At 43.2% G+C, this 25,014-nt stretch overlaps 1 protein-coding gene across 1 annotated transcript in view; it reads left to right on the top strand.

The window, feature by feature from the left end:
• The window catches only part of PREP (prolyl endopeptidase), a 106,564-nt gene that overhangs the window by 45,180 nt on the left and 36,370 nt on the right, over positions 1 to 25,014 (top strand). Inside the window, exon 8 of the mRNA XM_066607957.1 lies at positions 4,388 to 4,579. Coding sequence (XP_066464054.1) covers positions 4,388 to 4,579 — 192 coding nt within the window. The remainder of the gene's footprint in view (positions 1 to 4,387; positions 4,580 to 25,014) is intronic.

The following is a 25,014-nucleotide window of genomic DNA, read 5'->3' on the forward strand; positions in this document are numbered from 1 at the left end:
AAACACAGCCAATGATTGAATGCTTCAATGATTCATTTGCTTTTCTTTCATTTCATGCAAGCATTAAAACCATGGCTCATTTGCTAATCCGTTTAAATACCAGTCGTTGAGTCATTCTCATTCAGTTATACAATGAATATGCAATTTAGCGAGCAAACCATTTATCTACCTGTATAACTGGCCTGCCTGAGCAAACTCTGACATCGGTCAAAAAAAAAATCCTCTAGTCTAAAATGGCCCCTGTAAATACCTACATAGAAGCATCCCGTTTTATCACTATTGGGATATTAGTGCAATATGTCGACAGCGGAAGCTAGGGGTCGGCCATGCTGAGATAGAGCTAACGCCCCGGGCACGCCCGAAGCTGTCGATTGGCTGAATTGCAGGCTGCTGTTTTCTGCTGCTGGCACGCTGGACTGTCTCCACTAGCACATGATGGCACTCGGGCTCCTGCTGGCTGGTTCTGTCCCGTCCTCAGTGACGGCTGGCCCCTCAGCAGTGTTACTTGCCATCTCATGCAGGCTCCTCCTGTCTGGTGCTGTCCTGTCCTTAGCGACAGCTGGCCCTTGAGCGGTTTTACTTGCCGTCTCATGCAGGCTGCTGCTGTCCCGCCCCCTCAGCACTTTACCTTGGCACCTCTTGCTCTGTGCTGCTGGCCCTCTCTGCCGTCTCCACCGGGAGGATTGCCTCCTCTGTGCCTGGGGCTCTCGGCAGTCTTCAGGTGTGTGGGGAATAGCCAATAGTCAGCTGAGGGCGTGACCTGGGCGTTAACATCCGCCAGGCCAACCCCTAGCTTCCGGTGGAGACATATTGCTCTAATACCCACTATTAGTAATCTTGTTTCACCATCTATAGTTAATAGTGATAAATGGGATGTTTCTATCTGGTTGAACCTTGTAGGTTTTAATAAATGTGGAGTCAGATCATGTGATATATGCAGATATACAATTCTTAGTAAGGATTTTAGGCCTTATTCTACTAACCAGATCTATTGAATCCCTGCATTTTATAAGTTGTTCTACCACACATGTATGTTTTTGCATGAACTGCTTGTAAATCATGCCAGGACTGAAGCAGTAATGCCTGTGCACCTGCTATGGGCATATACCACGCCTGGATTTGGACTGAGTTGATACTGAGCTGTTCCTTCTCACTCACTGTAATGCCAGGCAAGTTTCCCCCCCTCCCTTTTTCCCCCCCCCCAACACTCAAAGGATTCGGGGTAGAACATGCAGAGGTGTACTCATACCCACGCACAGAGTATGATTTTAGTGTAGCAGCCACAAAATAAAAAAACAAATTCCGATATAAAGAACTGTTCAGCTCAGCAGTCAAAATGCAGAGAGAATCCAAGGGCAATAAAGGTTCCAAGGTCCCCATTTCACCTTGTTAAGCTGCCGCACATGTCAAGAAAGATGGGAATAAAGGGAAAGAGCACATACAGTAATTTCAATGTATGTAGTAATTTAAAAACTATTCACTTTTTTAGTAATTGAAACTTCACACCTTCATATTAAATTTTACACTGTAAAAAATAAAGACTGTGTAGTGCCTACAAGGTAAATAAAACATATGGCTTTCCCCATCAACTGGTACATGAGCCATATACCAAGGGAGTTCAAGGGCAAGGCGCTTACATAAGACAGCTTAGTTTAACATCTACATTGAGTCTCTAAAGTCTTGAGTGTACAATCTATAAATCCACTTAAATTCTCTGTTTGAGAAGGGCCATCCTCTCTCAAGTAATGCACAAAGAATAATAAAATAATGGGTGCTTCAGACGCTTCCACAGGTAGTTCACATCCACATTTTTTGCTTACGATGGTCATGCGCACAAAAAAGAAAGCGACATGCACTTCTTGGCACATATTACTCACTGCATTGTGTACTGCTACATGCTGCCCATGCGGGAGATACGGCCTGCAGGAGAAAACACTCATGTGAGAGAGCCCTCAGGCTGGGTTCACACAGGGCGTAAATCCCGCAGTATGACCGCACGGAAATGCCGCAAGATTTCTGCGGCAGAAATGCAGCTTCAAAACTGGTACAGTTCGGCGTGGGTTTTGAAGCAGCTTCGACGCCTGCATTCCGCTGTGGCCATCTCTGCCCATAGAGTGGAGAGAGGCCACAGCAGAGACAGCAATAAAATTTACTTGCCACCGCTTTGAATTCCACGCGGCATGTCCGTTTCAGCGCAGCTTGGCCGCAACTGCTTCTCCACAACATGTGGGCAAGATTTTTGCAAATCTCGTCCACTTTGCTGCTTTATCCCAGGATAAAAAGTCTGCAGGGAAATTCCGCAACAATTCCACCTCGTGGAAAGTCAGCCTTCTGGTGCCATCATGTATAAACAAACAGTGGGCATAGCGTGTTTTTAAAAAGCAAAATGGCCAGAAAGTATGTAGCAAAGTACCCAAGGAGCTCAGGAAAGTGTAGGCAAATCATATTCAAGAAAATATAAATAAGTAATAACGTGTATTCCGAGAGACATCAGAAGGTAATAAAATACTCATAAAAAATGTAGTAACACTATTCATTAGCGAAGCCTTAGGCTGGGTTCACACAGGACGGATTTGCTGCGTTTTTGCCACGCGGAATTCAGCCGCGACAAATCGGCTCGCGGCAGCTAATCTCCGGATTAGCCAGGCATGTGGACGAGATTTCTCAGAAATCTCGTCCACACAGGCGGCCAATCCGCTGCTGTAAGTCCGGCTGGAACCGCGGCGGCCGCAGACGCGGTTTCAGAATATGCAGCATGTCCATTCTTTTTTTCATTCCACTGCGGCCGCGCTCTCCTCTATGGAAGCGCCGGCCGCAGCGGAAGAGCGAGCGGCCGGGCCGCTGCAAAGCCGCCGCGGCCTTTTCCGCGGCGATTCTCCCAGCGGAAATCTCGCGGTTTTTGCTGTGGCCAAACCGCGAGATTTACGACGGGAATACGCCCGTGTGAACCCAGCCTTAAGATGACAGATCATATTGAAATATGAATCGAAGAAAACAGGAGAGAGACATAAGAAAACAGAAGAGAGGGGGATCAGAAGAATTTTTGATCCCATCGATGATGGAAACTGAAGGAAGGTCCAAAGGAGCAAATCGATCCCATCCCTCTTGATCATTTTAGGCAACGAGTAAGGTCATGTCTTTTAACATGATCTAGCTTGTGTAAGTGGCAATGAAATTATCTTTTTTTTTTTTTTTTTTTTTCCCCCCTCTTGATTCTTTTTTTTTTTTTCCCTAGGGGACTAGTAACATGCTGGATGCCTTTCAGTTGTGCCACCCTACTCTTATCCCTACACTGTGTAAATTAGTTTACAATGTCTGTTGGCCAATAAGTTATTTTCTTGTTTGGTCTTCAAAATTATAGTGTATGTGCCAGAAAATGCATCCAATATTTATTTTCTGATGAAGGCAAAATTGTACCTTTTTTAATTGGCTCTAAAATGCCAACCGTGACCACTTAATTGGCAGGAAAAAAACTTTTGATCTTTATCCAGATATTTCCCAATTTAAACATAATTTCCATCTTCCGTTATTTGATTTGATTGAAATGGTAATTTCATGGTAAACCTGCGGTGTATAAATAGATTCTGTTTCCATTCCTTGCTATCAAATTTGCTTCTAACTAACATTCATTGCTGTATTGAATCTTTTTTTTTTTTTTTTTATTTCACTGAATTTTCGATCTACCATACGATAAAGTAAACTGTTGCCAAGCTGGCAGGGCCAGGGCTTACTCGCAAACAGTTGGTACCTGTTTATTACACAGCACCATAGGCTTGTATATCACATTAGGGGGTGAATTGCAAAGGTTTTCGATTTACAAAACCTTGGTTTATTAATATGGGAAGTAAGTAACAAAGTGCAAGCTTGCTATTTTTATTTTATATTTTGCTCCCATTAGCATTATTATTAGCAATTTTATGCTTTTTTTTCCCCACAATACATTAGTGTTTTAGCCATGAGTTAAACACTTTAAACAGTTCAATTCTTTCGTATTTTAGTAGGTATGCAGTTCACGTACTACCAGATAAGAGCGACTTTGATGTGAAAAAACAATGTCAGTATATGAAAACTCCAGCATATGCTCCTTTTATGACATCTCTTTGAATGTACCTGGGACATAAGGCATGCCGCCTCAAGGCATTCTCATTTCCAGAGGGTGTCCTTTTCAAACACTGACAACCTACGCTATAGACCCTTGTCTTGGAAAGTAGGATTAGTTTTCCCAGATCAGCAGCTTCCCCTGCTCTAGTCAGGCCACATAAAAGGTGGGTCTTCAAATGACTGTTAATAAGGGTGGGGCACGTGGTACAATTCCCTATTGTATGAAACGTCTCTTCTGTATCTTACCGATAGATCCTGAATAACTGGTATAATTGTTTTCTTTCAGGTATTCTTCCATGGGTAAAGCTAATAGATAACTTTGATGCAGAATACGAATACATCACAAATGAAGGGACTGTGTTCACATTTAAAACTAACTGCAATGCCCCAAACTACAAGCTAATCAACATAGACTTTAGTGATCCTCAGGAATCGAACCGGAGAGAACTTGTTCTACAGCATGAAAAGGATGTTTTAGGTAAGTGTTTGCTAAAGCTCAATTATTTTTGCACGAATAATGTTATTACGCTGAGGTCCCTATCTCATAATGGGCATGGTAACGTCTGTAAACCAACATAACACGTAGGGAGAGTCGTCTGAAATAATCATTGGTCTTCTCATAATTAGTTACGGAACTAAATAACAGTTTACAGAATATTCTAATTGATTAAGACCATAAATTAAATACTCCTTTTTTTAACTCCTTCATTGAACTCGCAGCAGAACAAAATGTGTACGATTAAACCTTTTATACACCTTACAATTGTCGCACTTGTGAAGGAGGACAAAGTGTTTATTGTTGACCAAAATTCACCTAGATGAGATAAGTATACATGTTGAAGTGGAATAGTCTTAAGAATATTGCTTCTATAGTAACACTACCTACTGAGTCTTAAGGATAGGTGTGATCTTGGAGACTCAGGAGCAAAAGTGTTTGTGGTAAAGTGCATCTCATATTTCTGAGAATTTGTGGGGACATGCCTTGTTTTTATACACAATTTTCAAAAATGGAATAGCTGTGTTAACTAGCTTTTTCAATTGATTTACTGAGGGGCACCAATAACCCAATCATCTTAACACAATTGTGTTTTGAGCAAAAAATGTTTTTCAAAGGAAAATTACATAATGCATGCATAATGAAACCATATAGCTTCATCAAAGAGACTCGGCAAACCTCTGTGTTCAAGGTATGATAATGGTGATTATCCGTTCAGCCGAGGACGACTTTCGGTTACCTTACGGATCATCGTTATCCTTGCTTTCCTATCCTTATCCGGCTGTGATCCATGAAGTATTTTGGCAGAAATAGTGGAATAGTTTGCCATTGCTTTTTCCACCCCTCCCCATTTATCCGGAATTGGGACCGGCGTGTAGCTAGCTACATAGCTGGATTGTTCAAGGTATAGGTGTAATCAATTCATCCGTAAGGTTATCCAGCAGTTCTTGCCATAAATGCTTGAATGTCAGTGATAATTGATGATTTTAACATTCTGCATAAACTCTGGGGTTATAGATCACACTGATGTAAGAACAAATTGTATCCTCTACATACATACACTACCGTTCAAAAGTTTGGGGTCACATTGAAATGTCCTTATTTTTGAAGGAAAAGCACTGTACTTTTCAATGAAGATAACTTTAAACTAGTCCTAACTTTAAACAAATGCACTCTATACATTGCTAATGTGGTAAATGACTATTCTAGCTGCAAATGTCTGTTTTTTTGTGCAATATCTACAAAGGTGTATAGAGGCCCATTTCCAGCAACTATCACTCCAGTGTTCTAATGGTACAATGTGTTTGCTCATTGGCTCAGAAGGCTAATTGATGATTAGAAAACCCTTGTGCAATCATGTTCACACATCTGAAAACAGTCTAGCTCGTTACAGAAGCTACAAAACTGACCTTCCTGTGAGCAGATTGAGTTTCTGGAGCATCACATTTGTGGGGTCAATTAAACGCTCAAAATGGCCAGAAAAAGAGAACTTTCATCTGAAACTCGACAGTCTATTCTTGTTCTTAGAAATGAAGGCTATTCCATGCGAGAAATTGCTAAGAAATTGAAGATTTCCTACAACGGTGTGTACTACTCCCTTCAGAGGACAGCACAAACAGGCTCTAACCAGAGTAGAAAAAGAAGTGGGAGGCCGCGTTGCACAACTAAGTAAGAAGATAAGCACATTAGAGTCTCTAGTTTGAGAAACAGACGCCTCACAGGTACCCAACTGGCATCTTCATTAAATAGTACCCGCAAAACACCAGTGTCAACCTTTACAGTGAAGAGGCGGCTGCGGGATTTTGGGCTTCAGGGCAGAGTGGCAAAGAAAAAGCCATATCTGAGACTGGCCAATAAAAGAAAAAGATTAAGATGGGCAAAAGAACACAGACATTGGACAGAGGAAGACTGGAAAAAAGTGTTGTGGACGGATGAATCCAAGTTTGAGGTGTTTGGATCACAAAGAACGTTTGTGAGACGCAGAACAAATGAAAAGATGCTGGAAGAATGCCTGACGCCATCTGTTAAGCATGGTGGAGGTAATGTGATGGTCTGGGGTTGCTTTGGTGCTGGTAAGGTGGGAGATTTGTACAGGGTAAAAGGGATTCTGAATAAGGAAGGCTATCACTCCATTTTGCAACGCCATGCCATACCCAGTGGACAGCGCTTGATTGGAACCAATTTCATCCTACAACAGGACAATGACCCTAAACACACCTCCAAATTGTGCAAGAACTATTTACAGCAGAAGCAGGCAGCTGGTATTCTATCGGTAATGGAGTGGCCAGCGCAGTCACCAGATCTGAACCCCATTGAGCTGTTGTGGGAGCAGCTTGACCGTATGGTACGCCAGAAGTGCCCATCCAACCAATCCAACTTGTGGGAGATGCTTCTAGAAGCGTGGGGTGCAATTTCTCAAGCTTACCTCAACAAATTAACAGCTAGAATGTCAAAGGTGTGCAATGCTGTAATTGCTGCAAAAGGAGGATTCTTTGACGAAAGCAAAGTAAAAACAATGTTATTTCAAATACAAATCATTATTTCTAACCTTGTCAATGTCTTGACTCTATTTTCTATTCATTTCACAACGCATGGTGGTGAATAAGTGTGACTTTTCATGGAAAACACAAAATTGTTTGGGTGACCCCAAACTTTTGAACGGTAGTGTACATGTCACAGATTCTAAAGCCTATTCCCAATTAGTAGTCTACAAATGTAGAATTTACACTTTCCGTTTATTTTCCACAGCATGTAGTGGATGTCAAGTTTGGCACCTAAGAGATATGTGTACAGGGCATAGATCAGACCAAATGGGCCCCATGAGGTATATATCCTATTGACAGGGTATGGAGAGAATTGGATATTCTGTACAAGGAACCTGGGTCTATAATACAAGTTTCACTTGTAACTCCTGATTATCATAATATATCATAATTCATGCCAGATTTTAGTGATTGGGAGAATAATGTACTCTCTTTATAAATAGAGCCCAGTCTGACTTGTCATGTTGTGGTTTTTTTATGTTTTTATTCGGTTTTTTTCCCATTCTTCCTTGACTTTGTAAATTGGAATTATCTGCTTTATTTTTATGAATATGTATGAGGGACTGATGTTTCTAAAAGATCCCTCCATTTGTAGTTCTATTAGCATATCAACCCATTGGATAAAGGATCACTTTAATACACTTGTAATACATTTATTACTTGTTCTACTTTCTTACAATGGACCAGGATGTGGACCTTTTTGTCCCAATATTGTTGGTACTGGCTAAACTTGGGAGGTTCAAGTAAGGGTTCATTCTTTACTGCTGCAAGGAGGTAAATACATTACAAATTGGATGCTCTGCTTTTTTTCCTTTTGGCACAACCACCTTTTGCTAGCAACTGCCAACCCGAATTATAATCAGTCAGACCAGGTGGTGTCAATCACTTATCAGCATAAGGTATGGGCTGTTACTGTTCAGTCAGATGGATAACCAATCTTGCCAGGAGACAGTGCGACAAATATAGAAAACAACGTATCAGTAGTGTGTTGAGTCACAATATATAGCAGATCGCTCCTAATCATTTTAATGATAATACCACAACTTTGCTGCATTGATCAATATTCCTTCTGTCAAGCCTGTGGAGACGGCTCGTTGAATCTGTGACACAGTGTGAACAGACCGAAGAGGTTTACAGAGGCTGCTGATGTTGACCAATAATAGTGAGGTTGGAGCCACTAATTCCTAGAAGTGGAGTGAGGGCAGTCACCAACACATGGCAGCAGAAGGTTACATATACTGTCACATTTGAAGGAAATATTAGCACTACTTTTTCTAGCAAAATGACATACACCTTGACGGAACCAGATAGTCTCAATTATAAGTCATTGCAATGCAACAAATCATATCAGGCAGTATAAATGAGATCAGAGAACAAAAGCCCATTTAGACATACTGATTATCGTTTAAAATTCATTCTAAGGACCGAAAGTGCGGGATGATCATTAAGTCTAGATGCGAGCCATCGTGAATTTTGTGTTCTCTTTTCGTCATAGTTCAGTTTCAGCCAGCATAAAAGTCATTGGCGGCTCGTTCACTTCTCATTATGTTTAAACACTCTTTGCTCAGTGTTTCACTCCTTCAAACAAGAATCGGATTGTGTAAAAGGGCCATAACTTGCTGTTTCTTCTGGGCATTTCAGACTGTCCTCTACATACAATGTAGCTGAGGATACTCCTCCTTCTGTATGCCTTCACACTCGTTGACCCAGTCGAAATTACTAAAAGTAAACTGGTGGCTGATAGTACTCTGCAAAATATAGTGAATGTATTACTACTACTGCTGCTGTTTGGAGGTTGATGGGCAAAAGCAGAGCAATGCCCTTCAGCTTGGGAGCATTCTTCTGAATCAATAGCGAATACTGACTGTTCTCAAAGTACAGCGCAAAAACCAAGGACCTTCCATTTTGTGTCTACTAGTGGCAAAATCGGGGCTATCACAGATTCCACAGTAGACCAGAGAACTTTTTATATTATACTAATCTAATGTCCTGAACCTCCAAGGGTGGTGAGAGGATTTTGTATATGAAACGGAGCCCTCCCAAGGTGCAGTGTATTACATTAGTGTACTTTTAATATATGTATAATGCACTGAAACATTGGGGGTGGTCCTGGAAAAGGCTCTTGTATATGAAACTATGAAAAGTAAGTATCCTTTTCCACTTAGATTTCCAGAATACCAGAGAGCATTGAGAAATGACAGCTATCCCACAGACCTCTTAGCTCTGTGAAGCATATCACCTTTATATGCTACTAGCGGAATTACCCAGCTCCGCACAGGTCTATTTCATGTAACTGTGTGTGTGTTTAAAAACTTTGTTTAATACTGATATGAAGCCAACATCTTTATAGCATCAAATTGGCCACATAAGTAAATCAATCACTTTGAGAGGTTTTAGATCGGGTTTCAGCTCATATTTGCTTTTGTATTCCGACTTTTTGTAAAGCGTAGGACTCAGAAAGCTGAAACCCTGTCAAAATCATTCAGGAGTGCCTGATTTATGTATGTGGCAAATTTTGGTGCAGATTGGTCCAGTTATTTGGCCATGTATAAAGAACGTATTTATAAATCTGTATCTATGTATGTATATATCTATATATTTGTAATATATACACTTATTGTCAAAAAAAAGCAAGCACCTAGAAGGAATGGTCGGAATCAAATAAAACTTTCTATGTGCGATTCTATTGTTGAAATAAGTAAGTGAGTACAATATCAGAACAATTTATTGCAGAAAACGGAACATTTGAAGGGAGGCTCTAGTACCCTGTAGGGCTGCCTCTAGCTTGGATGCAAAATGTGATACAGGTGGGCATACAGGTTCTGTATGGTGTCCTGCGACACATCAGTCCACATTTGCTGTAACTGAGCCTCTAGATCGTGCAAACTCATAGGTTGTCCAAATTGGCATCCCAGATGGGCCCATATATGTTCTATTGGCTATAAATCTGCTGACCGGACAGACCACGTAAGTGTGGCAATGTTGTGGCAGTCAAGCATTATATGCAATGCACCCCACCCCCCTCACAGACCATCACACCAGGCGTGGGGCAGTGGGCTTCTCCACAGCGAAGGCAAGATTGGGGCGCTCACCCCTAAGTCCTGCAGACACGAACACAGCCATCGTCAATGTTCAAACTAAACATGGATTTGTCTCTAAAGAAAATTCTGTTCCATTTTGTAGTCCAGTTTCGTCGTTCACGACACCACTGCGAACTGAGCCAATGATGGATGGGCGTCAAAGGCAGTACAAGTAATGGGCGCCATGAGACCAAATGTCCTTCAGTCAAGCATCTGGAAATTGTTCCGACAGACATGGGGACCTGAAAGAATGGTGTCACCTGTGTCTAGATGGCAGACAAACTGTTGGAGCTACTCATGCTTGTTGGATGGTCTGTCAAGGGTCTAACTGTGTGCATGGCATCACGCATCCAACACCTCCTCATAGTCTGGCCAGAATTGCCCAGGGGGCGGACAATTTGTCGGTACGACCATGGAGTTTCGATCAATCCAAAAATGTGGCCCTTCTCAAACTCTGTTATTTGGGCAAAATCTCTTTAATTGCATCCTAGAGGTGTCTAGTGGCCAACAAGTTCTACACTAGCGGAAAAAGAGGTCACTACACACAAGTAGCCTCCAAGAGCCTTTTTATAGGCAAAGGGTGGCCTTGCAGTAAAAGCCACCTTCTGGGGCTTGTGTTCTGTTTGTAAAAAAAAAAAAAACGTATGTATATAATGCTGCACATTCATACAGCATTTTGCAGTAAGTAGTGGATATATTGTATGGTGAAGTCTTTTGTTTACTGGCAGGCGGCTTCCTTGAAGTGTCTAATCGGCATCTTTGGACAGTCTATGGATGCAGATGTGGCATATTCCCTTAGTAGTCTGGTTTATTACTCAATGCCTGCTCTATAAATACACATTTTAATTACCATTGAAAATGGTGTGACACTTTCCATGGACATCAGTAGAAATCTGTAAGTGGTCTTTTTTTCCAATTTTCTGCTGTTTACTGCAGGATACAACAATTTCACCTCATTACCAGCTTTGTTTCAAGGTTAATCAAGGAACTAATCATTTGTATTCTTACTATGGTAAATCAGCCTTTCCACCGCAATCAGAAACACTTGGGGTTAATTAATTCAGCAGAGACTTGAGCTAAATTTAGTATTCTTTAGAAATTAAGTTCAGAGAGGACACCATGTCAATGTAAAGTTTTATAAGATGTACTATCTATTTGTATGTACAGCAGCTGTGCCTATAGCATCCTCAATGTGTAGCAGCAACTAGGTTTTAAAGGAAATGTATCTAAGATATTTGACAGGAAGGACGTGTAGTGTTGATTACTTATACTGTATGTATCGATATTATTGCTTGGAGTTATAGGTCCATGGCCTAAGTGTACTCCGCAGAGACATTCTGATGACCTATTATTTCTGCCAGATATCTTGGTGACATGGAGACTGTGTATGGATTTAAGTCCCCAAGGACAAGAAACTACCTGGCTTGAGAAGTGGCAGCAATGTGTTCACACACTGCCATTGACCCGCTGTAACTGCATACGGATCATGATCATTGCCGGGCAGCACCTAAACTTGTCAGTTGAAACCATAAGATGTCCAGAGGCTGCCCAGCAATTAATGGAGATCTGCATGTGGTTGCAGAAGGTCACAGCAGTGTAAATGGGCATCATAAAACAGTCTTCATGCCAGCACTGCACTTGGCAGAAATCAGAATGGTTAATGTTGTCATCAGAACCTCAGTCTTCTAGAATGTGCACAAAAGGGTCATCTATCAGTTTCTCCTGTTAGGTCTCTTAGCATGTTCACCATAAAAGAAGTTATTTTGATCCATTTTGCTTCCTTTTCATAAATTAGAACTAATCCGGTGCATGGACACTGGAACTAAAGATTATTGCAGTTTTAGCATGCTCATACCTTTAACAATGTTATCGCCTACATATTCCCTCTAAGGGTGCTTATACACGGGAACGATTATTGTAAAACAAAAACGCTGGATTGTTTCAATTTGGACGATATAATCATTCAATGTAAACACTGCCAACAAATGAATGATAGTTTGTTTGTTTATCATTCATTGTATGTATGCATGAAAATTGTTGGCCGTTTTTTTTAAAATTTTTTGGTTTATATACCCATCATTCAGTCATTCTCATTCACTGGTACAGTGAATGTGAACAACTGATTTGCGAGTGAACGATTTATCTGCCTGTACAAACAGGCTGCACAAGCGAACTCTGTCACTGTTCGTTCATGTGATCGATTAAATCAGTCATTCACCAGAGCGTATGTCAACTGTGCTTTCACAGCGTACAATGCATTAGTTCAGATGAGCGTATATCCCGTGGCATAAAAGCGCCTGGCCAAGATGGCACAGAGGAGCACATTTCGGTCAAGCGTTTTTATGTTGGCCAGGATAGATAGTTTAGGGACTATCTTCCTGGTCGGAATACGGTGACGACTCCCATAGACTCCTATGGGAGCCTATGGTAGCTGCTGGAGAAGGGAGGTAGTTTAGCAGCGTGTCTGCTAAACTTCCACCCTCTTCCGTCCTTCTCTCCGCCCCTTGCCAGTTGCTGGCAGCCTACAAGGAGCAGGAGCTTAACACACTAGCCCCTGCCCCCTTCCCTTTCGGAGAGCCGGAAAGGGGGAGGCAGTTTTTTTTTAACTCGTTTTATTGAGAATAACAGAACATATGAAATTACCGTATATACTCGAGTATTAGCTGACCCGAGTATAAGCCGAGTCAATAAGTTTTACCACAAAAAATTGGTAAAACTTATTGACTCGAGTATAAGCCTAGCTATACTCCAGTATATACTAAGTTTTAAAAAAATGCAATACTCACCTCCCAGCCAGCGTCTCTATCCCCAGCGCGATGGTCTCCCCGGCGGTGTGGCCAGCTGCTTCAGACTTCTCCCCGTCTCATCTCCATGCTCGGTTTTCAATTCCCCTGCCGTCAGCGCTGTGTAAGTAAGTGCTGTGATTGGTTTATCCAGCGGCACTCGATCCAATCACAGCTATTCGGTAATGTCATTCACTGAATGGCTGTGAATGATAGAGTCCCGGCTGTGTTTGGTTGGTGCTCGATCCAATCACAGCACTTACGGCGGGGGAATTCAAACCTGAGCAAGGAGATGGCAGTGGGGAGAATTATCACGCAGCTTGCCGCACCGCCGGGGAGACCATCGCGCTGGGGACACAGACGCAGGCGGGGTTTTTTTTTTTTTTGGTTTTTTTTACCTCACTCGAGTGTAAGCCGACGGGGGCTTTTTCAGCATAAAGAAATGTGCTGAAAAACTAGGCTTATACTCGAGTATATACTGTGTATTACTTAGTGACAAACCTGAGTGTAACATGGTTCAAATTTACAAATTGGTTACAAATTACTTAAAACAATATACACTATAACACTGCAAACTGCCTTTCCAAACACACTGGGTTCAGGATATTATCTTCATACCTGTGAAGGGCTAAATGGCATATGGATGGGTTGAAAACCTCATTTGGTCCACCGACTGCTGGAATGTGTTTTTGCGTGTGAATTGTGGCAGATGAGCCACACCAAATTCCCCAGATTTTATAGAATTTATGTGGACTATTTTATATGCTATTTTTTTCATATGGTAGAATAGAATTGACAATATTACGCCATTGGGGGAGCATCGGGGGCCTCCTATCCATCCAGCGCAATGCTACAGCCTTACAGGACAGAAACCGCACCTCACCAAGAAAAATATGAAAAATATGAAATTGCCACTGCTCTTCATCCAGTATACCTAGCAGACCTACACAGGGTTTGGTGGAAGTGGCCCCCTCAACAGTTGTCCCAGGAAGTTTGGAACCTTTATCTGGAAGGAGTATACCATCGGGCAGCTCCACATCAGATGGTTAAAGTTAGGGTTGGGTGCCAGAGAGTGATGACATTGTGTTTTGGGGGTTCTATCCATCTTAAAGAATCTGTTCGGTGTCAAGTAGCATTGATGTATAATGTGCAATTGAATCATCTTGTTGTTAGCTGCTGGCAAAACTGAAGTGTAAGAGGACACTGCGGCTCTCCTCTTCAGAGAGCGAGGGGATTATTTCTCGCCATTTGTCCAAGACACTCAGTCCACGTGTAAAATTTTTGCTTGAATGAGGTGCGCATATATAAATCAGGGAATAGATGGAAAGAGATTGATGTGGCTCTGCGAATTGAGCATTGAGCGCATGTCTTCGTTGAAGGTATCTGTAGAAGCTGGTCCTGGGGATCTGGTAAAGCTGCTGCAGCTGCTTGAAAGGGGAAGGCAGTTTAGCAGAACTAAACCATCTCCCCCCGACTGACGGCAATCCGGGCTTGGCCTATATACACTGAACCCGGGCTGTCTAAGAGGGCGCACAAATTGCAGATTTGTGCGCTTGTTTACACGGTTTTTGGTCACGCTGTGGCCGTGACACAGCCAACTGAAAATAGCTACACTCGTGTGAAAGAGCCCTGAGGCTGCTAATTACACAAGCGCTAGCAGCAGCCACTAGTGCTCATTTTCCTGACAATTTCTGGGTTGAACCTGCAAGCGCAGGTGCAGCCCAGTGATTAGTACTATTACACGAGCATTTAATGGCGCTCATTACCTGCATGAGATTTACCTTTTTAACCCCTTAGTGACGGCCCCATCGGGAAACTACGTCCTCAGTAAGTGGGCTTTAATCCTAGAGGACGTAGTTTTATGCATCCTCTTTGGATTAATGCCCATTTGCCTGAGGACGTGACAGCTCCATGCTGTCGGTGCCCGCAGGTAGCCGACAGCATGGAGCTGTCATCCCGGGCTGCGGGCAGTTCCCCCCCGCCCCCCCCCCCCCCCGGCATTGCGATCGGCGCTATCCAATCGATAGCGCGATCGCCATAAAGTAAATAAAACTGTAAAAAGTTAGATATTCAGCTGCCCTGATGGATCCGATCCATCGGGGCAGCTGAAAATACTCACCCGGCTTGTCCGTGGTGTCCCCCGAAGATCGGGTCCTCCCGGACCCGCCGCCGGCATCCTGCGCATGCGCGCCAGACGATGACGTCACGCGCATGCGCAGAAGCCCGGGAGCCCACGGCAAATTTAAAATCTCCCGGCTCCTGAAGGTAGCCCCGAGCCCGCGATCGCCGCTATCCATTGGATAGCGGCGATCGCGAAAAAGTTCAAAAAATTTTTTAAAAAAAGGGTAAAGTTTCACCTCCCCTCATGGATGTACCGGGACCCGAAGTCCCCGTCTGCGCATGCGCGCCTGATGTCAATCATCGGGCGCGTGCACAGAGGGGCTCTAGCCCCGGGAAATTTAAAATCCCTCTGCTCCTGGCTGCCATGTGTAGCCAAGAGCAGAGAGATTTCACCGTAGACATGATCACTGTTATCCAGTGGATAACAGTGATCATGTAAAGTAAAAAAAAGTGTAAAAAGTAAAAAAAAAAGTTAAAGCTTACGTTTCATCTATCCGCGGACCTTACCCCAGCTTCTGCGCACACGTGCACGTCGCCACAATGGCAGACGCAGCGCAAAAGCTGTGGATTGCCAGGGTAATTTAAAATCTCCCTGCTCCTGGCTACAAAACTTAGCCGAGAGCCTTGAGATTTCACGGGGGGCCGCGGTGAGCGGTTCCTCGTCACGTGTTCGCCATTACCCATTGGATAACGGCAATCACGTAAAAGTAAAAAAAAGGTGAAGGTTCATCTCCCCTCACCGATGCAATCGGTGAGAGGAGATGAAACTTTTTACCGGAGGCTTCCGTATTTGCACCCCGACGCGATCTTCCTCCGTGAACTTTCCCAGATTCTGCACATGCGACCGCCGGCAAAACACCGGACACATGCGCAGGAGTCGGGGAGCCCAAGAAATTTAAAATCTCCTTACTCCCAGCGGTCGCCGAGAGCCTAGAGCAGTGACGGGTGGCCTCGTTAAGCGCTCCCCGGTCACGTAATAAAAAGGTAGCGATCTACCTTAGGCCGGTCTCACATGACCAGATATGAATTATGGATTCCACATGCGTCTGATCCTTGGTAATACGCAGATCAATCGCATTGGATTACACAATTCCGCTCACATTAGTGGGTTGGAATTACGTAATCCACTCGCAGAAAAGAGAACGCAGCAGGTTCTATTTTACCACGGATATCCGCAGCATAGAGCCCATTGTGCTCCATGGTCGTGGATATACCTGCTGCCCATACGCAACTACGTTGTGTACGGGCTGCGGATACCCGCGTCATCGCTAAGCGACGGTGCGGGAAATACAAACAACAAGAAAAAATGTACTGCGCATGACCGCCTGTGTGAGTAGGCAGTTATGCGCAGTACATTACGCGGCCGTACGCAGGGTCACAGCCAGGCTCACAGCTGGGATCCGCTGCGGGCCTCCGCAAGCGGATTCCACCTACGGCTGCGTGAGCCCGGCGTTATTCAGACCGCTACCTGTAATACGTATTTTACAAGAAGCCTCAGGAACGTTCGCCTTCCTGCAGTTCCAGGAGCAGCTTGTTGAGCGTCTTCTGTGTGAAACCGCCGCCGCACCTCATCAAGCTTACGGAGACTCACAGAGTGCCACTTTTTACACCCATACCCGCTACTGAGGTCACAAAATACCCCCAAAAAGCATGAGAGGAAGGGGGATACACAGTTTTATTGCCCCATGTACCCATCCCAACCAGCCTTCGTAATTACCCCTGTCTTTGGAAATACTACACAGTTCACATTATTACTTTTATCTAAGATTTGGGGAACGCCGAAAAGGGCGCGGAGGGGGGGGGGGGGGTGAATTTAAGGTGTCAATTTTTATCCCGTACAATTGGGCAATAGGGCCTGGAATTTATTCAGTTGTGCCCTGCAATCCAACGGGTGTTCCCTGCATTACAGGCCTTGCCATGTGTCCTTTAAGTAGATTAGGGCCACTAGAGGTATGTTTTTGAACACGGAATAAACAGGGGTATCCATTTTGGGGTTAAGGTCTTCATTCCTATGTACACTGTACAAAAAAAACTGTTTTTAAATTGACAAAATTGCCAAAAAAATGAAAATCGTAATTTTTTCCTTCTGCTTTGCTTAGATTTATTTAAATATTTTGGGGTCAAAATACGCAGTACACCTCTAGATGAATTCGTTAAGGAGTCTAGTTTTTTAAATGGGGTCACTTGTGGGGGTTCTCTATTGTTTTGGATGCTCAATGGCTCTACAAGTGGGCAATGAGGCCTGGAATTTATTCTGTTGTACCCTGAAATCCAACGGGTGCTCTCTCCATTATAGGCCTAGCCATGTGTCCTGTAAGTAGATTAGGCCCACAATGGGTATGTTTCTAGGCACGGCACAAACAGGAGTATCCATTTTGGGGTGAAAGTCTTTATTTATATGTGTGCTGTACAAAAAAAAAACAGTACAAAAATTGTGGAGAAAAATACACAGTACACCCCTAGATGAACGCGTTAAGGGGTCTAGTTTTCAAAATGGGATCATTTGTTGTCGTTTTGGCCGCTCAAGGGCTCTACAAGTGTGCAATGGGGCCTAAATCACCTTCATGCTAAATTTCTGTTCTGAAAGCCACCGACTACTCCTTTCATTTTGGGCCCCGTTGTGCATCCAGACATAAGATTAGGGCCACAATGGGTATGTTTCTGAACACGGGAAAAACGGAGGTATCCATTTTGGGGTGTAAATCCTCATTTTCATGGGCACTATAGGAAAAAAATATGTCTTTAGAATGACATATTTGCAAAAATATGAAATTTTATTTTTCTCCTCTAAATTGAATTAATTCCTGAAAAAAACTGGTGGGGTCAAAATACTCATGACACCCCTCAGTGGATACATTAAGGGGTGTAGTTTTTAAAATGGCGTTATTTAGGGGGGGATCTATTATTCTGACACTCATGAGCTTTTGCAAACTTGGCTGGGTGTAGGAAAACAAAGTGTTCCTCAAAATGCTAAAACAAAGAAGAAAAGAGAAAAAATCCTCAGCGCTCAATAAGGGTACAGGGTAACAGGAGGTGAAAGGATGGAACAGCAGATAACTTACTTCACGGAGGCGTCCATGCTCAGACGCCCCCAATCCCAGCTAGCATATCAAATTACCGTCGGCAACAGCGGTAGGTTACACGCTTTATTGAGTGGTAGACGCGTTTCAGCCTTACAAAGGTTTGGCCTTCATCACCTCCAGCCAGGCCGGATCCTCTTCTTCCTGTTACGTAGTGTACATTCTTGGCATTCTGCTTCCTGCAGGTCAGTGTACGTTAATCGCTAGTGACGTAACGTTAACTACCTAGCAGGGAATGCCAAATCCTATGCAGGGCTATTGCCGAGATTGTGCATGCGTGCTGTATCGCAGCAATAGTATATGTACACTCGCGGGGAGTCAGCACTCATGCATGTCTCGCCGTGAGTGTTCATATACTCAGTCTTCACTGGATAGAAAAGTTCTGAGGTGGCAATACTTTTCAAGTCAGGACCTGATTCTTTCTCGGGTAAGTAAGGGACTGTATGCTTACCTCAGGAAGAGTAAAGCCCAAACTCAAAACACACTGTAGCCTGATTACTTAAATAAATCCATCTATGGACAAGTTGTTCCTGGATTTGCGCTGAGTAGAGCTCCAATCCTTCATAAGCTTCTTGTATGAAGGAGCTGGCAGCAGCCCAGGATCCTTCACCATGTAAGTGCCTAGAGTGTTGGGCGGTGCACATCACAGGTGAGTGCATCCACTGTCATTTCACTTACAGAAGTATTAGGCTAGGTTCACACGGGGCGAATTTGCCGCGTAAATTCCGTCCAGGATTTCGCTGCCGCCAATCTGCCTGCGGCCGCTAATCCTGGAATTGGCCAGCCATGTGAACGAGATTTGTCAAAAATCTCGTCCACACCAAACGGTCAATCCGTTGCAGCAAAGCAGCAGAAGACGGTGCTGCGGCGCGGATTCCCCGGCTGCAGCATGTCAAATTTTTTTTCCTGTTGCGGCCGTACTCTCCTATGGAAGCGCTGTTCACAACGAAATAGTGTGCAGCCAAGCCGCTCCAAAACCCCCGGCTAAGTGCCGAGTGTTTTGAAGCAGCGCTATCCCTGCGGAAATCTCACGTTTTTTTCGTTGTGGCCAATCTGTGACATTTCCCCCGGGAATATGTCCTGTGTGACACCCCCCCCCACTCCACCCCACCCTCAGCCTTAAGGAGCCTCCCCATGAAATGTGTCTCTGTTCTCTCTCACAAGCATTCATGAATGACCATCTTGAAATACTACATTTTCCCAGCAGAGATTTCATATGAAAAAGATGGTCTATGATGAGTCTTGAAAGAACAGCTGAAAGGCCTGCATATCTTTTATATCTTAAGTTTTATTAGTTTTTCACTTTTAGCTGCAATTCATTGTAGAACAACATGAGATCAATTGCATTCCGTTTAAATGCTTTCTAGAGTTGAATGATACACTGAATACTCAGATGTAGCGGCTTTACATTACACAGTGAAAATGGGCTATCTCCTAATCTAGCCTGTATTCATCGCAATGAAAATTGTGCTCTGAATCATTCAGGGCAGAGCGAATTTTCACAGAGAAAGGATAATGACTACAGATAAGAATGTGTGCCTTTTATTAATGACTGCTCCACACATTTGGCCTTTTGTGGTGTATTCTCTCTGGCTGTGCAGATGCTATTGTAAACTTTTCTTTCTTGCTCTTTCATAAATCCCATCCCAGATAAATAGATTTGATTATTCCTGACAAGTAGATTGCCCTTTATGAAACAATATCTGAATTCCTCCGTGGCACCAATATGCTTTGTGCTGTGTGTCACTCGAAGATAGGAGATCAGGCATTGATTTTAACTGAATTAAAATCTTACACGAACTGATCTGCTTTTAGTACTCTCTATTTTTTAACTATCTAATGCAAGCACTCTTAGCATCTCTTACCAGAGTATAAAATGTTGTTTGCAATTAAAATGAAATTATTTATTCTGTATCCAACAAATGATAAAGCAGTGTTTTTACAGGACAATAATCGTTGAGAATTGGTCAAATTCTCCAGGAATATGATCGATGGTCATCCCGTGTAAATGCATGCCGCGACTGAACGAGAGTTGTTCAGTCATTCAGTGTAAACAGTAATCGTTCACATCTGAACCACTGTCTGTTTCCTGTGAATGGAGGCAGGGTATTATTGCGTCTTGTCACCACCAGGAAGTACTGGTGGAGACAAGACTGACAGGCTGCTTATGCCCTCTGTAGCTGAATGGCTGCTCAGCTGGCCGGTGTGCAGGTCCTGGAAGGACACTAAGGTTGCAGAGGCAGCTTGCAGAGGAGGACAGCGCCAAACCTGGGAGCGCTTGCGGGGAGGAGACCGGCAAACCTGGGAGCTGTGGCGGGGAGGAGAGCGGCGAAACTCGGAGCCCTGGCACGAAATCGACAGTCACTGGCAGCAGTCGGATCGCCGGCCACGCAAGGAGATCCAGAGGATGCAGAGGCTGCATCGGCAGGAGAGGACAGAAGTAAGCCCATGGAAAGGCAGCCTTAATAGCGATTAAGTATCATTTAAATAACATGGCCTACTTCAGAATCTTTGCACCCTTATGACTACTTCCAGCATGAGAATGAGACGTGTCACAACCTCAACTTTAACAAATATGACAGTGACTTCAGTGTATTCAGTGGCCCGCGTAGTCACCAGATCCCAGTCCAAAATAACAATTTTAGAAATTGAAAGGCCGGGGATTGAAAAATCCCTGCCTCCTGTAAGCGCTGCCTCCGATTGCCTGACGCTTAGCAATCACAGCCAGTGCTCAGTGAACCAGTCACAGCCGTTCGAGGGCTGGCTCTGATTGGCTAAGCGTCAGCCAATCCCATCCAGCGCTTCCAGGAGGCAGGGATTTTTAAATTCCTGCCCAAAAGAGATGAAAAACAGTGCCGAGGACCAGGGAGAAGATGCAGCCGAGCCCCGGACAGTGCTGCTAAGGTGATGTATGCTTTTTTTTTTTACTTTTTTTTTTTTTTTCCTCTAAAGGTAGGGCTTACCCTGCATGTGGTGCTACAAAGTTGCGTGGCTTTGTAGCACCACCTTTCACTTTCTAGCGCTACAACAGCTGCGATATTGCATGGACCAGCACAGGTTTAATCACTAGTTTAGTAGAGAAGAGGGGAAATGTCATATATAAGGTTAATAACCAGGAAGGGTGGAGGAAATGTGTGAGCTGTGTCAAATGTATGATTAATGATGATTTTTGCTTCAGTATCTGTCTTAACAAGTAGCAGTAGCCAGTGCTCTTGAATGCATGTAATTACAAGCATTGGCCACTAGGACCAAGTTCCTGCAAAATGGAAGAGCATAGGCAGTAGCATCAGAAAGAACAGTGAAAGATCTCAATAGTATATTGGATGGGGACTTGGTGTGCACAGGACCATGGTCCTAGTGACCAGCACTTGTAATTACATACAGCTAGGAGTACTGCCCTCCCCTAGCTATGAACTTTACAGATCACATATTCCCCTCTGCCCTACTGTAAACTAGCAATTAAATGTCATCTCACCACCCCTGTCAAATAGCTTGACAATATGTAATTCTGTATAGCTATACACTGCAAGCGCAGAGAACAGACTGTGCAAAATGTTTAATTGCATCCAGTTACAAGAGTACATTTTGGGCAAAAATACATTGATTTAAAGAAAAAAAAATGTGTAAATAGCCTTTGAAAACATATGAATTGTCATCTCTGAATTTTATATATTTCTTAACTTTATATGACGCACTAAAGTCCCATATTGTTTGTAATGTAGCAATGCAAGCAATCAGGATTGCACCTATGTTAATGAATAAATACTCTTTCGCTTGAGAGTTGCATCCTGGGAATGTGATTTCTGGTAGACAGACTTCTGTCTGTAGAATGGTATTCCCAGATATGCAGCTTTCAGGAATCTATACAGTAATGTATGCTAATAGTGCATTATTTACACTGGGGAAGACTGCTTAATGCACTCAAAATCAATGCTGGCAACAATCAGCATTCTCTTATCCAAATTTACCTTAAAGGATTTCTGAAGTATAAAGTTGGTAACTGTGTTTTTTTTTTTTTCTTTTCTTCAAGAATCAACTGATGAAATCAGCCAGAGTGGCCAAAAACGGTTATTGTAGCCCTGGATGAACTAGATCATAGTTTTTGGGAGTTTTTGTAAATAGTGAACAGGAGGGCGGGGCGTGTCATTTAAAGAATCAGTGTTTGTCATTTTTAACACTTAAGCCTGGTCTGTGCAAACTTCAGAAGATGAAACATCCGCCATCCAGGCCATGGGCACAGTAGCAGGGAACGTACAACACCAATATGTAGTGTAGCAGTTAAACTGTATCTGGCAAGTTTAGACTTGTCTGACAGACCATGTATGCTTTTGTGTTGTGAGTTAGTGGTACATAAACTACCATAGTTTGCCTGGACAGATGCAAACCATAATAATTTGAAAAAGTGTTTTGTACTTTCTATTACTTGTCAATCATTATCAAAAAAAATCAAGCACCTAAGAGTTGTTGTTTTGCTGTAATACTCAGCATCCAGGTACATCTTGGGCAGATAAGTAAATGATTAGAGCTGTGGTGGGATTAGATGAACAGTCTTGTCATCTGAGGCCCTAAAAGTGGTTCCACTCTTGGCCTATAAAAGGCTCCCAGAGGCTACTTGTATGCGGTGACCTCTTGTTCCCCTGTGTAGAGCTGCTTGACCATGAGACATGCCTCTATGACACAATAGAAGAGATTACGCCCAATTAAGAGTTTGAATGGGGGCTGCATATTGGAATGTGAGAAGCTGGACGGTTGTATCAAAAAAACAAATTGCCGCCACCGGGACTGTTCTGACTAGATTGTCAGGAGATGTAGGGACCAGTGGATGTGTAAGGGCACAAAAGACGACTGGGACACCCTTGATAGACTACCAGTAGAGAGGATTGTCTGATCAACAAGCACGAGCAGCTCCAACTGTTTTGGTGTCCTCCCTCCAGAGAAGGTGGCATTTCCAGGCCCTTGGCTAAAGGACATTTGGTCTCACGGCGTGCAATATGTGTACGTAAAACACAATTCAAATACGCTTGTGTGAGCCCAACCTTAAAGTAATAGATAAGCTTTATCTTTTGTAATAATGCATGTATCCAGAGAGATGAGATGAAACCCTAGAGTACTGTACAGTCACATTGAAATTTCCTATTTTGGAACCAAATTCAGATGCATTGGGTTAGTAAATACAACTGCCGACTTACCAGAGCTTAAATAGATGAATTGGAGGGGGCGGGGGGGGGGGGGGGTAAAAGGATTTGAGAAGCAGCGATGTGGGGGTACAGCATAGTAATCTCAAAATAATGAAAATCTGAGATAGTCAAGTTAAAAAATTGTAATGTTTTTGTGGTCCGTTAGTATGGAATTACCCATATACCTTTTAATGCCCTCCCTGCACCAGTGCTGATGGTCTTACGGTCTCCCACGGATGTCTTTTTACATTGCTGCAGCAATGACATTTCATATGGACATGTGGCCAGTGACTATGTTGTTCATTCACGATGCATAAGCCATATATTCACCTAAGGGCTAATTCACACGGGCATATTGTCACCGCATACTTCCTGTGCGTAACACGCGTCGAATGGAAGCAATGAAAGTCTGTGGACTTTCATTCTTCCATTCACACCTGCATTGAAATAATCACAGCATGCTCTATGTCCGTGACATCAGAATCCTGGGCATGCGCAGTGCCAATTGCAGCCCGTATGCGATCTATGCCAGCTCTCAACTGCGATGAGTAAAATGCTGCGAGACTCTCAGCATTGTACTCATGCGCCCATGTGAATGAGCCCTTAGTGTGATGGATCGGTGGTTCAGAAGCTTATGTTAGAGTAATACTTGGAGGATGGAAAGTAGCGTGCACATGCCAATAGCAGCAATCTTTTAGAAGGACTCTCCCCTTTTTTAGGCTTGCACATTTGGGCCCACCACCAGTTCATATAACATGCAATCACATGCTTTAATCCCTTCGCTGGCAGGTTTATTATTACCATGTTATGCCACACAGAGCAGTTTTTTTTAAATGAGTCAACAATGCAATTTAATCTTGCAAGTATTTATTAGAGAATGCAACAATCACATTGCAGCATTTTTTTGTAATGAAAGAAATGAAGGAGCAGCTTATGGATTTTGGGGGCTCCCTTCTCATTGGGCTAATTTTTTTTATTGCCATATTCAGGGACCCATAATTTTATTCCTCCATCTACACCGCTGTTTGAGGTCTTTGTTTTTTGTGGGATATGACAACGTTTTCATTGATACCATTTACATGTGCAGACAATGGTGATTTTTCTTCCTCATTTTTTTAGGAGATAAGCTGCTCAAAAAACACTCAGAGGGTCCCTCTTTCCTATTTGGGGGCGTTGCCCAATAAGTAAACCATATTGGTCTCAAGTTAAATGAATACTGAAACAGGTCTCATTGCCAAACTTTGCCATTGCAATCGAAGTAATGATACTTTCAAGGAAAGCGCCTATTGCCACCCCAGTTAAAACAACTTATGCACTCATTTGATAGCCGCCGCAAAATCGCCGATCCCTCTAAAATGGTTAAGCCTGGAACCACACACCTTCTTAGAAGACAGCAAAAAAGTAAATTAAATCAGACAATTTGAAGAATTAATCAGCTGGACTAGTAGGCAGCATGCAAGGTCCGAGAATATTTGCCTAGGTGGAATTGCAGAGGTATTCTTACATCTTGCTTATTTGGAGCATGAATGGCCTTATAAGTCTTCTCACACACCTTCTAGGTGCTCACCTTTAGGATTGATGATACCTCTCCCGACTCACGTCATAAGCCTCTAACTAGCTAAGTCAAAATCCT

The sequence above is a fragment of the Eleutherodactylus coqui genome, chromosome 1, assembly GCF_035609145.1.
Source record: "Eleutherodactylus coqui strain aEleCoq1 chromosome 1, aEleCoq1.hap1, whole genome shotgun sequence".
NCBI classification, from domain to species: Eukaryota; Metazoa; Chordata; class Amphibia; order Anura; family Eleutherodactylidae; genus Eleutherodactylus; species Eleutherodactylus coqui.